At 48.4% G+C, this 15,430-nt stretch overlaps 1 protein-coding gene and 1 long non-coding RNA gene across 2 annotated transcripts; one reads left to right on the plus strand and one right to left on the minus strand.

The window, feature by feature from the left end:
* Window positions 1-5,008: 5,008 nt before the first annotated feature.
* LOC100683684 (BET1 homolog) lies at window positions 5,009-5,380 on the minus strand. The gene has a single exon (XM_038549525.1). It carries the CDS (start codon window positions 5,303-5,305, stop codon window positions 5,009-5,011), a length of 297 nt encoding a protein of 98 aa, XP_038405453.1. The 5' UTR covers window positions 5,306-5,380.
* A 1,957-nt stretch (window positions 5,381-7,337) lies between these two features.
* On the plus strand, window positions 7,338-11,036 carry LOC106559397. The gene is made up of 2 exons (XR_005365174.1): window positions 7,338-7,816; window positions 10,734-11,036. It is a non-coding gene; the product is annotated as an uncharacterized LOC106559397 (long non-coding RNA).
* The last annotated feature ends 4,394 nt before the right edge of the window (window positions 11,037-15,430 follow it).

A 15,430-nucleotide genomic window follows, 5' to 3' on the forward strand; every position in this document is an offset into this window, starting at 1 on the left:
AGAGAGAGCAAATGCACACGAGCAGGGGGAGGAGCAGAGGGAGAAGGAGAGGCAGACCCTGGGCATGGAAGCTGGACGTGGGACTCCATCCCAGGACCCTGAGATCAAGATCTGAGCTGAGATGGGGTGTCAGACGCTTAACCATGAGCCCATGAGGTGCCCCATGTGGCATTTTATTCTCTGTCTCTATGAAGCTGACTCCTCTAGGTACTTCACAGAAGTAGAATCATAAGGTACGTATTTGGGGCCCCTGGGTGGCTCAGCAGTTGAGCATCTGACTTCAGCTCAGGTCTTGATCCCGGGGTCCTGGGATCGAGTCCCACATCGGGCTCCCTGCATGGAGCCTGCTTCTCCCTCTGCCTGTGTGTGTGTCTCTCTCTCTGGGTCTCTCATGAATAAATAAATAAAACCTTTTAAAAAAATTAAGGTAGGTATTTATCCTTTCATGACTGGCTCATTTCCCTGAGTAGAACAACTTCCAGGTTCATCCATGCGATAGCCTGTGTCAGTATTTTCTTCGTCTTCAAGGCTGGATGAGATTCCAGTGCGAGTAGAGCACATCTTGTTTATCCCTCCATTGTCGAGGGGCTCTGGGGTGCTTCCCCCTTTTGGCCAATGTGGATAAGGCTGCTAGAGACAGAGGTGTGCAAATATCTCTTTGAGACCCTGCTTTCAGTTCCGTGAGGTATATACAGAAGTTCGGAGAGCACTCCTAACCACGTTTCCTGCCTCAGCAGAAACCCCACCAGCTTCTCAGGCCATTCTGTGAGGCCTCCCTGCAGTGGGACTTGGGCCGGGGCCCATTTCAGGGAAGTCTATGTGATCAGTTCTGGAAGGGGCTGCTGTGGAATGCCTGGGAGGCTCAGCAGTTGAGCATCTGCCTTCAGCCCAGGGCATGGTCCTGGAGTCCCAGGGTCGAGTCCTGCTTCGGGCTCCCTGCAAGGAGCCTGCTTCTCCCTCTGTCTGTGTCTCTGCCTCTCTCTGTGTCTCTCATGAATAAATAAATAAAATATTAAAAAAAAATAGAAGGGGCTCCTGTGCATCCTGCACACCCCACATAGATACTGGTTTCTTTCCAGCCACTCTCATGGGGTAGAGAAGCTCCTGTCTGCTTGCTGTGGTGGAGCACGGAGTGAGGTCACCTTCTGGCCACCAACTGCTCCAGAGCCAGGCTCTCCGGCCCCGAATCTGACCCTGATGCTCTGGCCCTACGGCCTCAGTGCAGTTTGTGAGCTGCCCTCTGCCTTATTTGACCAACTGTCACACGGAGTCGTGATCCCCATCATACCCTCGGTACCCTGTGTGTGGAACGTGAGCAAACCACAGAGGGCCTGGGCTGCGGCAGGTGCTCAGCAGATGTGGGTTCCACCTCCAGGCAGTGCAGAACCCTGAGGAGCAGCCCAAGGGGGTGCCGAGCACTCTGGCTGACCATGGAAACATCTGGGCTAAGTCTCAGCTCTGTCATTTCCTGTGTGACCTTGGGCAAGTGGCCTTATCTCTCTGCTCTTAGCTTTCTTCATCATTCAGAGATAGTTATGCTTCCCCTGCTTAACCGCCAGGGAGGGCAGCCAATGAGACCCGGATGTCAGCGCAGCCCACCTAGAACCCTGCCTTGGGCACCACTTGCTCTGCCTGTGGGTTGGTCCAGTGTCCCGGGCTCACGAGGGGCACAATCAGCATCTCACACTTGACGCTCCATAGATGACCCTCAGTAGATGCTCATCTCCTGACCAGTGGTGCTATTGGACCCCAGTGCTCAGGCCCCCAGCCCTTTGCAGGGCAGAGGCCAACCTCAGGGAACCCAGAGGGAATTTACTGGCTCACACAGGGAAAAGTCCAGGAGAACTGGGTGCAGGTACAAGATGACGCCGTTGGTCCCTCTCTGTCCCTCAGCCCTGCCTTCCTCCATTTAGGGCTTATTTTCAGATGGGCTCTCCCTACATGAAGCAGACGGCCACCCACTGGCTAGCCCGTCTCCCATCAAAACAGTTAGCACCTCGGTTCAAAGAGAACTTCTTTCTCTGCATAGTTCCAGCCATCATCCTGGGGCTATCTCCCACCTCCCAGGCTCGATCTCAAATCCAACTCAACATATCCTGAGCTTCTGATGGGTCAGGTCTGAGTCATGGGCCCACTTCAGACTTGGGAAGTGGGTCAACCCCACTTGAACCTGGGAAACTGAGAAAAGGTGACTGGTGACCCCCAAAGGAGAACTGAGGCACTATTATTAGAAGCTGAAGCAGGGGCACCTGGGTGACTCAGTGGTTGAGCGTCTGCCTTTGGCTCAGGTCATGATCCCAGGGTCCTGGGACTGAGTCCCCCACTGGGCTTCCTGCTTGGTGGGGAACCTGCTTCTTCCTCTGCCTCTCTCTGTGTGTCTCTCATGAATAAAAAAATAAAATCTTTAAAAACAAAAACAAAAACAAAGAAGCCACGGCAGATAGAGACAGGTGGTAAAAGCCCTGGCCTGGAAGCCCATACTCTGGTCCAAGCTCCAGCATTCACTCCCTGTGTAGTCCTGAGAAAGTCACAGTCCCTTTCTGAGCCTGTTCCCTCATCTGTAAAAGAAGAATAGGCTCCTATTAGTGAGTCACAAATCTGGCTGCTGCTAGAGTTACCTGGTAAGCTTTTAAAAATGTAGTTTCCCTGGTGCCATGTTAGATTGTTCTGATTCAGGAGTCCTGGGGTAGGACCAAGGACTCTGCATTTTTGACAACAACCCAAAGATTTCTGATGTGTTAGAAGTCACAGGGTGAGATGACTCCTGAGGTCCCTCCCACTGTAGTGTCCTCTGGTTCTAAAGTTAATTAATGTTGCTCTAAAGGTTGAGCAGAGGGATGCCTGGGTAGCCCAGTGGTAGGGCATCTGCCTTCGGCTCAGGGCGTGATCCTGGGGTCTTGGGATCGAATCCCACATCGGGCTCCCCGTAGGGAGGCTGCTTCTCCCTCTGCCTGTGTCTCTGCCCCTCTCTCTGTGTCTCTCATGAATAAATACATAAAATCTTTTTTTAAAAATAAACAAATAAAGGTTGAGCAGAAGGACTGTGGCAGCCACAGCGACGCTCACCAAATCTCCCAGACCCTCCCCAGCGCTGGCCCATACCCTTCTCCATGGGCAGAGCCCACAACTGGCTCCGGCCAATAGGCCGGAAGTTAAAATTTCCTGTGTCCCTTCCCGGATGAGGCAGGTGAAGGTCTATGTCCTCTCCCTCGCCTTGATGAGTAATTTGTAAACAGAACCTGAGCTTCAAGGTCCCTGCCACACACAGTCCAGATGGGCCAGGGGACACAGGAGGGAGAGTGAGCATGGGCCATGATGCTCTTCCTTCCTGCCTCTTTCCAGCTGAATGGGAGCCCTCGGGGCAGAGTGGTGGTAGTCAGTTGAGACCGTGGCCTCCAGTGGAGGAAGAAAAGGAGGGCCGTCCAAGGCCCAGGCATCCCAGGACAGTTGGAGAAGTGTGGGTGTGGATTGGCTGCACATCTCATGGCTAGTCGGTACCCATGTAAGGCCCTGGGGTTGGGGGAACGCTAATACTCCCTAATGAGGTATCCATCCTTATTGGGGTTGGAGGGCAAGCCCGGTGGGAGGAATGACTCACCCTGAGTCCTGCATACCTGTGATGCTCAGGGAAATGCAGGTCATCTCCCTCCTTGGAACATGACCTCAGAGTAGCTTTGGGGATGTTTACACCAAGGCATGGTCACTCCTCTCAGAGGTGACCCCTGGCTGGGGTTTGGAAATTTTCCCACTGATCTTAGAAAATACTCATGACTCTGCCTTTCCGTGGTAAACTCTGGGATCTGTGGACATGAGGTTATTCTTCACATTTGGGCTTCTCATCTCAGACAAGGCCTCTACTCATGAGGTTAAAAATTAGTTTTACATTTTTTTTCGTTAAAAATTTTATTTTTAGAGCCCATTAATGGGCAAATTCCAAATGGTAACAATACAGAGTATTTAAGAACATCTTAGTATTTCTTTCTATCCATCTTTGTTTTCCTTTCTATAAACATATAGATTAAAGCAATTTAACCCCAAGTCCAATGTCCGAGTACTTTCAATATCTATTTTGAACACATAATACAGCAGAGGCAGTTAATTTTATTTCCATTCAGAGCTGAGCAATGACTTTAGCTTCACATTATTCTGTCACAAATGACAAGCAAATGGCCTACCTAAGTAGCTAAAATCATAAAAGAGTCTCTGCCTCTCTCTCTCTGTGTGACTATCATTATATGCCAAGTCAATGGTATGTATAAAGTTAATATAAAACAACAACTGGACTGGTATACATTTGTTTTGGGCCCTACAGGAAATGTGCCAAAGTAACAAGCTTTAGTGAAGGATGAGGTCATGGGCAGAGGGGAAAGAGGAGTCATGTCATAGAATTTTAGAGGAAAGCTGTAGGTAAAAGGAAATCAGCCTACAATTTTAACCAAATACAGGAGGAAAGGGGAGTACAGTATCAGGGTTGATGACAATTAGGAAAATACATATACCATTCCATCACAAACTTGTTCACTACCTCAAGAGTTCAGCACCAGGCTCTCCAGGGATTCTGTTATTTTCCCACTAAGCTTCTTCACATGGAACATAAACCTACATTTATGCTAACAGAAGCGTTTTGTATGGCTATTTAATTTGACAGCGAACAACAGGAAAAAGAGTTATTAGGGCCACAGTGACTTCAGGCCACCTTAATACCCCTGGAAATAGGGGCAAAAAATGGGCCATTAAGCAACAGTATTCAAGGAGCACTGTGTTATCTTTTTTTTTTTTTTTTAAGCACTGTGTTATCTAAGGGGATTTACAAAACAAGTAACATTCAGCAATCCTCAATGGAAAAAGTCATAATATTTGAAAATTAGGACTGTTTTGATGCTGATTTTTTTTTTCACCAAAGTGGTACTGCAGTTAAATTGGAACAAATTCCAAACTCACACTTACTTGCATCACCTCAGTTTAATAATCCAATAAATGACGAAAAAGACAATGAAAACAGCATCATCTAGCAGAGCAGCTTTGTTTGGCTCCCTCTAGATAAAATCTTCAGTTTTCCCATAGTTTTACCTAGAAATCCAGTTGTAGAATCAAACTGTGAATCCATTTCAGCTAATAATTTATTTTGATGTTTAACCTCATGGCCTGTTTCAATGGAAAGAGATTTTATAGCAGTTACTTTGCTTCTGAGACTTTCAGTGAGTCTCTCATTTTCCTCTTCACAGACACTATAACCACTGTTAGCATAGCCATAGTTCCCATAGTTGCCAGGAGGTTCTCCTTCACCCAGGCCTGCACGCCTCATCCTGCCAGAGTAGGGAAGAAAAAAGCAGATGGAGGGGTGGGTAGGAAGGGGCCAGGGGACCCCGGACGGCGTCTTCAGTACCGGGGCCCAGAGAATCACCAGCTTCTTTCCCCAAAGTGCCACGACATCACTGGAGTCTCTAGTTTTACTAGAGACTTAATTTTAATTCATTGTTTTGATTTGCATTATTTATTACATTTACACGATTAATTGTATTTCCCTTTTTAGTTTCAATTTTATATGTTTTTTTTTTTAAATGATGCATTACTGTGATATAAGTCAAATGACACAGGAGGATGTACAGTGAGAAGCAAGTCTTGTTCTCTCACCCTTATCTCCCAGGCCCTCGGTTCTGGAAATAGAATCTAGGGACATTTAAAGGAAAACCCGGGGATCCCTGGGTGGTGCAGCGGTTTAGCGCCTGCCTTTGGCCCAGGGATCAAATCCCACATCGGGCTCCTGGTGCATGGAGCCTGCTTCACCCTCTGCCTGTGTCTCTGCCTCTCTCTCTCTCTGTGTGTGACTATCATAAATAAATAAAAATTAAGGGATCCCTGGGTGGCGCAGTGGTTTGGCGCCTGCCTTAGGCCCAGGGCACGATCCTGGAGACCCGGGATCAAATCCCATGTCGGGCTCCCGGTCCATGGAGCCTGCTTCTCCCTCTGCCTATGTCTCTGCCTCTCTCTCTCTGTGTGACTATCATAAATAAAAATTTAAAAAAAAAAAAAAAAGGAAAATCTGCTGGTACAGTATGTGGGTGGCTCAGGTGGTTAAGCATTTGACTCTTGATTTTGGCTCAGGTCATGCTCTCAGGATTGTGAGAGGGAGCCCTGGGTCAGTCCATGCTGTTCATAGAGCCTGCTTATTCTTCTCTGTCTCCCTCTACCCCTCCCCATTCTCTAAAAACGAAGAAAGAAAAACTTGCTAGTAATAATAGGCACTGTTTATCAAAATGTGTTGTGTGTTGGGCATATAGTGGGCACTCTCCACACACCATCCTCCCATTGTCCACAATGATCCTATAAACTTATATATCCTGTATATCACAGGAGAGGAAACTGACCTTTGGACAGATAAAGTAACATGTGCAAGGTCACACAGAGAATAAAAGGCAGAGCCAAGGCCAACATTACACTTTTTCCAGTGTGCCGGCTGCCTGGCAATATCACAAATTACCACTGGTATGATGTTTTCCTATTTATAAAATGTCACACAATGTGTAAGGCTCATGACTATCCTGTGGGGCAGGCAGGGAAGACATTATCGTTGTATCCAGCATATAGATAACGGAACTGAAGTTCCAGAAGGACATGTGGTTCTAGGAACTGTGGCTTGGCTCTGTGCCAAGCGCCTTTTAAACCTTAATTCATTAAGCCATTAATGATGGCCCTTGGAATTTTTTTACTTTAGAGTCAAAGAAAGTTAGAGTCAGAGAGGTAAAGTGACCTGCCCAAGGTCACACCACAAATAATCTGGGAAAACCAGGAACGGGTCATCTGGTCTAACGTCCAAGTGATACTCTTCTAATGGTCAAGCACCATGGTTTGCAGAGATCAGGCTTTTTTTTTTTTTTTTTTAAGATTTTATTTATTTATTCATAAGAGACACACAGAGAGGCAGAGACACAGGCAGAGGGAGAAGCAGGCTCGCTGCGGGGAGCCCTATGCAGGGACTTGATCCCAGGACCCCGGGGTCACGACCTGAGCGGAAGGCACCTGCTCAACCGCCGAGCCCCCCAGGCGCCCCTGGCTTGCGGAGATCAGAATCTCCCGCGGTGTCACTCCACTAGCCCACTGATCCTGTCGTTGTCGCTAGGAGCGTGGTGTCATCACTCCCATTTTCCAGGTGGGGAGGCTGAGGCCCTCGCAAGGTGGCGGGGTTGCCCAGAGGCACGCGGCGAGCCAGCGGCACAGGCAGGAGGGCTGCAGGGCTCCGCTGCTCCCTGGGGCCTGGCCCCCCCCCCCCCCCCCGGGGAGCCAGGCCTTGGACCTGCCTCCGACGGGGCCGCGTCCGCCGGGAGTGATTTCGCAGCAGCGCCTCCGTGAGCACCTGGCGGGAAGGACGCGCAGGGCGGGCCGGGGCAGCCCCGAGCCCGGGAGGAACGACCTCTGGCTGTCCTTCAAGCCTCGACGTCAGTGCCCTCTACGTCCCTGCGGCCCACCCCCACCCCCACCCAATTCTCCAGCTCCCGCCGTTTCCAAGCTCTTTCGGCCACGATTTTCCAGCCTTCTCAGCGCTGGGTCTGGACCGCCGACCTGGAGGAGCCGAACTCGATGCGATTTGCATAACGTGCCCGATTGGCTCCTGCGGCCGCGGTGGGCGGGCCCCACCAACCCACCTGCCGGGGCGGAGCGCAGGACCGGGGCGGGGCCGGAGGGCCACCTGGCCGCCTCCCGGGGCCCGACGCCCGCAGCGGCCGCGGCGTGGACCGCCTACACTCCACGCAGCCGCTTCGCAAAGCGCGGCCTCCCGGAAACGTGCATCTGCGGGACCTTCGCAAAGCAGAGCGAGGTCGGTTACTTCTGGGGGACGTGCTGGGGGGGGTGAGGCGGGGAAGGGCGGGGGCGGGAGGGAGGTTTCCAACCTGAAGCCTTTAAGCCCCAACTGTGGACCGTGGGAGTTTATTAAAACATAATTTTATTTTTATTTATTTATTTATTTTAAACATAATTTTAAAAATATGTGCATATATTCTTTTGGGGGGACGCCCGCTGACTGAGTCGGTAGACCACGGGAGTCTTGATCTCCTGGTTGTAGTTCGAGCCTCACACTGGGGGTAGAGACTACCTAAAAAAATAACTAAAAGAAGACCAAAATAATAATAATAATAATAATTATTATTATTATTATTATTTAAGATTTTATTTATTTATTCACGAGAGACACAGAGACACAAGCAGAGGGAGAAGCAGGCTCCATGCAGGAAGCCCGATGTGGGACTCGATCCCAGTACTCCGGGATTATGCCCTGAGCCAAAGGCAGACGCTCAACTGCTGAGCCACTCAGGTGTCCCAAGATCAAAATTATTTTTAAAATAAAATGAAAAATATGTATTATTTTAAATTGTATATTTAACTTAAAATTGTACATATGTATTTAAATTTTATGTTTTAGTAGGTTCTCATAGGGTGTACATATATAAATGTGTTCCACGTGTGTGCAGACATAGATATACAGGTGTAGATACAGATAAATGGATCGATCTTTTTTTTCTTTTAAAGATTTTATTTATTTACTCATGAGAGACACACAAAGAGAGAGAGGCAGAGACACAGGCAGAGGGAGAAGCAGACTCCCTGTGGGGAAACCCTATGCAGGACAATCCCACAACCTCCCCCCCCACCTTCCCCACCCCCGTCACGACCTGAGCCCAAGGCAGACAGAGACGCTCAACCACCAAACCACTCAGGTGCCCCTCCCCCCCTTTAAAAGTAGGCTCCACACTCAGCCTGGGCTTGATCTCACAATCCTGAGATCAAGAGTGGCATGCTTAACTGACTGAGCCACCCAGCTGCCCCTGGAGAGATCTTCTTTTTTTTTTTTTTTTTTTAAATTTTTTATTTATTTATGATAGGCACACAGTGAGAGAGAGAGAGAGGCAGAGACACAGGCAGAGGGAGAAGCAGGCTCCATGCACCGGAAGCCCGACGTGGGATTCGATCCCGGGTCTCCAGGATCGCGCCCTGGGCCAAAGGCAGGCGCCAAACCGCTGCGCCACCCAGGGATCCCTGGAGAGATCTTCTTAGGACACTGTAAGAGACTTGGGAATGCCAAACTTCTTAGCCTGGCATTCAAAGCCCTCTGCAACTGCTCTAGCCTCTTCCCACCTGCCCATCAACTCTGAAAAGCCAAAGCTATAGCCCCATAGATTGGTCTCTGTGCCCAACCCACCTTTCTGTCCCCACTTTGCCTTCACACAGACACTCTCCTTACACCTCCATCTTTGAAGATCTACCCAGCCTCTGGGATCACTCCATCCCCTCCCTTATCCTGAGCTGATCTCTGCCTCCTCTGTGCTTCCAGGCACTTGGTTTGTACTTGTCCAAGCACAATTGTCAAAATGTCCACCCACACAGCCCCCCACGGTCCCCCTTGTTTCATCATCCTACCACCCAGGCTTTGGCTCAGTGTCATTTATTGATTCAACAAACATTTATTGAGCCCCTGCTCTGCACCAGCAGCTAGTCTAGGTATTGGGGATAGACCGGGGAACCAACTCTCTGAATTCCTGCTCTCCTGACTTATGTTTTAGTGAAGACGAAGAGTTTAATGGATAAACCAACACACTCTATCATTGGGTAGGTGGTGACAACGCTTGGAAAAAAACTAAAACAGGAAACAGGGGCTACTGTAGACAGGGATACCGATCCTCATTTGGATTAGTGGTTTAGGGATGGTTGTGTGGAGGTGACATTTTAGGAGCAATCTGAAAAAGTAAGGAGGGCACCTTGCAGTAGCTGGAGTTTCAGACTGAGGAAGAGGAAGGAGGAATAGCTATGCATCCAGTCTGCCCAGCAAATGGATGTTGAATTAAATTGGACAATGGAGGAGTGCCTGGGTGACTCAGTCCGTGGAGCGTGGGACTCTTGATTTTGAGGTTGTAGATTTGAGCCCCATGTTGGGTGTAGAGATTACTTACAAATAATAGAAAGTAAATAAATAAGATAAATCGGACAGTGGAGAGGGGAGAGAAGATGGTCACTGGTCCAGGAGAGCGTGAGGACAGCTTCTTATATTTGCCAGAAGTGGTGAACCTGGTCTCTATCCAAATGACAGCTCTAATCAGTAGCACAACCTTTGGAAGCCATACCCAGTGAGTTTGGCTCTTCTAGAGAGGCAGCATGGAATTGTGGGAAGGAGAACCGGCTTGGGGTTCAACCCTGGATTGGGCCCTCATCTGTGTTAAAGATCCTGTGTTAAACTTTTCACATACCTTATCTCACTTACTACTCAGGACAACATTTTGAGGTATGTCTGGTGGCTTATGGAGGTTCAATCACATGCCAAAAGCTACACTGTCAATAAAATTCCATTAATGTGCCATGAAGTCAATGTCATGACCAGCATTTTAAACAATGAAATAGATTAGAAGATATCACAGTATTTTTGGGGAAACCTGTTTCATTTTTATGAGTCTATTTGTACTATAAAATATGGTGGTTTGAGGGTAAAGAAACAAAAACTCTAAGAACGCTGTTTTGGACATGGCCATGGTAAAGCACCTGCTGCAGTATCCAGCACGTACTGCTCTGCAATGAGGGCTGTTACGGGAACATAACCAATTAGGCAGCAGACCTGAAATTGCTCAGTGACCCTGATTCCTCAGACCTCCTTACTGGACTGATAAGTAGGACTACAGTTTTAATAGTTCTCCTCCTCCTCCTCCTCTTTCATCGTCTCCTCTTTCTTTTTCTTCTTCTGGTTCTAGAAGACCACATCTAGTCCTGATCTCTGGGCTACATGGACCTCAGGCCAGCCTCCAACCAACCATCTCCATCTCCAGGCTAAAACACGGTAAAAGTGAAAACCCTTGTCCAAACAAAATTCTGCACATAGATGTTCACAGCAGCTTTATCCATAATTGCCAAAAGCTGGAAGCAGCCAAGATGTCTTTTAGCAGGTGAACAGATACACGGTGGTATATCCAGATAATTGACTATTATTTAGCACCAAAAAAAAAAAAGTGTTACCAAGCCATGAAAAGACATGGAGAAACTTTCGGTGCATTTTACTAAGTGAAAGAAGCTGATCTGAAGAGGCTACATACATACTGTATGATTCCAACTATGTGACAACTAGAAAAGACAAAACTATGAAGACTAAAAAAACATCAGTGGTTGCAGGGGTGGGGACGGAAGAGGAAGGGCTGAATAGAGCACACAGGATTTTTAAGGAAATGGGAAGATTCTGTATGATACTATAATGATGGAATCAGGTTATTATACGTTTGTCCAAACCCCCAGAATGTGCAGCCCCAAGAGTGAGCGCTAATGTAAACCATGGACTCTGGGTGACCATGATGTGTCAGTGTAGGTTCATTCCGTGTTACAAGGGTTCTGGTCTGAGACACCTAGGTGGCTCAGCGGTTGAGCGTCTGCCTTCGACTCAGGTCCTGGGATCAAGTCCCACGTGGGGCTCCCTGCATGGAGCTTGCTTCTCCCTCTGCCAGTGTCTCTGCCTCTCTCTCTCTCTCTGTCATGAATAAATAAATAAAATCTTAAAAGAAAAAAAAGGGTTCTGGTCCTTAGGTCAGTATGTGTGTGTGTGTATTTGGCGGGTGGGGGGGGGGGTTCCCCACACATCAACAAGCAAAGCTCCAGACACCAGCTGAGTGCCCTATAATTCAACTCAATTCTACCTGGAGACAAGGTTGGATTCCACAGGTGAAGGGCTCAATCCTACAAGACTATCCCTCTCCTCCACCCCCGCTTCAGATGCCAACCACAAGTTCAGGTTGTCACCTGTGCTTCTGACCCATGGGATCTAGATCAGAGGTTCGAGAGATACCCCCTCCCCGTCCTGGATTCCATTAATTTGCTAAAGCTGCTCGTAGACCTCAGGAAACCTGTTTATTCACTAGATCACCGGTTTCTTATAAAAAGCTATATAACTGGAGAACAGCCAGAGTGAAGAGACGCATAGGGGGTGCGAGGTGTGCCTACTGAAGGGTACGGAGCTTCCATATCACTCTCGGAATCACTATGTTCACCAACCAGGAGTTCTTTGAACCCCATCCTCTTGGGTTTTTATGGAGGCTTCATTACAAAGGCACAGCTGATTAGGTCATCAGCCATTAGCTTCCCCATTCAGCCTCCAGCATCCCTCCCCTCCCAGGCCCACCCTCGGGTGCTTTCCAAAAGTCACCATTAACATAACAAAAGGCACTTTTGTGGCTGTCAACACTTAGGAGATTCCAAGGGTTTTAGGAGCTATGAGACTGGAACCTGACCAAGAGCAAATATGAGAAATATATTTTGTTACCTGAATGACCAAATATGTGCATTTTTATAAATAACATCACAACCACTCTGGCAGGAGGAAACTGTGCACGTGGGAAGGATTATATGGGAAATCTCCAATTTTTCTGTGAATCTAAAACTGCTCTAAAAAGTAGTCTCTTATTTTGCAATGCAGTTGAAGCATTGCTCCGAAAGGGGCTCTGGAGCCAGATGGCCTGGACTTGAAAAAAAGAAAAAAAAAGAAAAAAAAAGCCTGGCTTGGCCCCTTATTAGTTCTGTGGTGTCGGGCAAGTCACTTAACCTCTTCGTGCTTCCATGGCCTCATTTGTACTGTGGGGCATTGACAGAGATCTTACCTGTCGTGAGGATTTCGGGAGCGAGTATGTGCAGGGTTCTCAGAAAACACATCCTGGCACATCCTGTGTGCTAGCCCCCCTGAGAGAGGGGCTGTATGTAAGCAGGGGAGGAATCTCCAGCCCCCTGGAGACCAGCTAAATCAGACATTGGCATCTACGGGAGGGGCTACCTCTGTCCTCTGCACCCACACTACCTGAGGCTTGATACCTGTGCCCCATTTGCAAGGAGGCCCCAGCTGGGAGCCTGCACCTTACCTTGCCGCTACCTCCCTATCTTGCCCTACCTCCCTATCTTGCTTGACAGCATTTTGTGGTTTTGTCCCCGTTTCCTTTGATCCAATGACTTCAAGGTGGAGGGGTTTCTAGAGGGCCAGAGCTCTTGTCTGCTTTCCCGGGTCTTTGCCCCTCTGGCTAGTGCTTCAAATCTCTTATCTCCAGAATCTTGCAAGTCACTCTCTCCACATTGGCCAAGATAACTGTGTACACATACAGCCCTCGCATTTTTAAAGCACTTTCCCACAAGTTATATCAGATGAACTCCACCAAACCACTCTGGTAAGAAGGGGCAGGGAAACAGGGAAACACCAAGGCCCCAGAGTGGTCAAGTGCCTGGCTTAAGATCCCACGGCCAGGGGATGAGTGGGTGGCTCAGCAGTTGAGCATCTGCCTTCAGCTCAGGGTGTGATCCCGGGGTCCTGGGATCGAGTCCCACATCGGGCAAACCACATGGAGCCTGCTTCTCCCTCTGCCTGTGTCTCTGCCTCTCTCTCTCTCTGTGTCTCTCATGAATAAATAAATAAAATCTTAAAAAAAAATCATACAGCGAGGAAGTGACAGTTGGGAGCTCAGGCCAGCCCTCTTTCTAAATAACAATAAAACACTAACATCCATGTGTGTGGCACCCAGTTTGTGCCAGGTTTTCACCTGCCTTGTCTCATTGAATTCTCACGAGTGCTTCTCAGATTTTACCTTCATATGAATCCCCTGGGCCTGATGTTAAGGTGTAGATTCTGATTTCAGGGGTGAAGCCCGGGGCCCCGAGAGTCTGCCTTTCTAACCAGCTCCCCCGGGACGCTAAGGCCACTGGGCTCAGTAGACAACCCAAAATGTAGATAGCCAGGAACCCTTCAGTGTTTTCAACTGTGAAGTTGAAAGCATCCCCTTTGGTTTTTCAAAGGAGCAACATTTGGAGGCCCCAGGCAGTTAAGAGGATGCTCAGGACCACCCAGCTAGTAGATGGTAGGGCAGAGATTCAAACTCAGATGTCTGGGTGTCAGATCCCACATGCTTGTCTTTCTGTTCCGGCCGACTTAGCATGGGGTGTCCAAGCTGCATTTACCCCAAATGGCTGAAATCCTGTGATGTCAGCCTGATTCCATCGCCACCCAGCTGGGCTGGGCTGCCAAGATGCCTTCCCCATGTTGGGATGGAAGTGGCACCACGTGGCCTGATCTCCCAGCAAGGGATGCATTAGGACCATAAAGTCCTTTGCCGCACAGAAGTAAAATGAGGCCAAATGTCAAAAATGCACCCTTGCAGGGAAGAGAGGCTGAGGGACACTCCCACAAGTCAAACATGCCAAAGTTAGCTTCAGGGGGTGCAGGCTGGGTGCTCAGAGGAGGCCATGCCCCGTCACAGCATGGGCGTGGGGTGAGCACACCGGCTGGCGGTTCTCACCTTCAGATACCTGGGAAAGGCAAAGGTCACTTCATTTTTATTTATTTGTATCCTTTTTATAACAGCTTTATTGAGATATAATTCACATACCATAAAATTCACCCTTTTAAAGTGTACAGTTCCGTGGTTTTTAGTATAGTCGCAGAGCTGTGCAACCATCACCACTATCAAATTCCAGGACATTTTCGTCATCCCCAAAAGAAACCCCATACCCATTAGCAGTCACTCCCTGTTCCTCCTCCGCTCAGCCCCTGGCAACCACTCATCTATTTTCTGACTCTGTAGATTTGCCTATTCTGGACATTTCATATAAATTGGATTATACAATACGTGGTCCTCTGTGACTAGCGTCCTTCACATAAAGGAAGGAAGGGTTCCTTCATGTTGTAACATGTGTCCGAATTTCATTCCTTTTTACTGTCAAATAACTTCCCATTGTATGGATAGGCCACATTTTGCTTATCCATTCATCAGTTCATGGACATTTGAGTTTCCCTTTTTTGGGGGGGGCTATTATGAATAATGCTGCTGTGACAAGTGATTGTATGGACATACGTTTCCATTTCTTCTAGGTAGAATCCTAGAAGTGGAATTTCTAGATCAGATGGTAACTGTTTAGTAGAATCAGGAGCTAGGCCACTCTGTTTTGCAAAGTGGCTGTACCTTCTCACAATCCCACCAGCAATGTACGAGGGTTCTGCTGATTTCTCCACGCTTTGAATTTATTCACCTACTTTTAAAGCTGCTCAGTGGAAACTGAGACTTCCATATGAGCAACACCAAGTGGAATAAATGTTCAGTGACTGTGGTGTACTGAAGCGAGCCTGCTCCTGGAAACAGGCAGTCTGGCCTTGAGCTCCAGTCCTCCCCCTGAGCTGTGTGTTTTGGTAGTCACTTAACCCCTCTGAGCTGGTCTCTCTCTTGATACCTGAAGTACAATCTCCATCTCGTAGCAGAGATCACAGGTGAGTAAAATTTCAGAAGCTTTGGGTAACCTTGTCTTCCTTTAAAAAAAAAAAAAAAATCATCCATTCCCGGGGTGCCTGGGCCCTGGGATCCAGCCCCATCTCAGACTCCAACTCAGCAAGGCATCTGCTTCTCTCCTATTCCCTCTGCTTCTGCACTGCTCTCCC

The sequence above is a fragment of the Canis lupus genome, chromosome 10, assembly GCF_011100685.1.
Source record: "Canis lupus familiaris isolate Mischka breed German Shepherd chromosome 10, alternate assembly UU_Cfam_GSD_1.0, whole genome shotgun sequence".
NCBI classification, from domain to species: Eukaryota; Metazoa; Chordata; class Mammalia; order Carnivora; family Canidae; genus Canis; species Canis lupus.

Excerpts from the sequence above, each read along its gene's own strand:
- LOC100683684 (XM_038549525.1), bottom strand. The coding sequence starts at position 5,305 with ATGAGGCGTGCAGGCCTGGGTGAAGGAGAACCTCCTGGCAACTATGGG.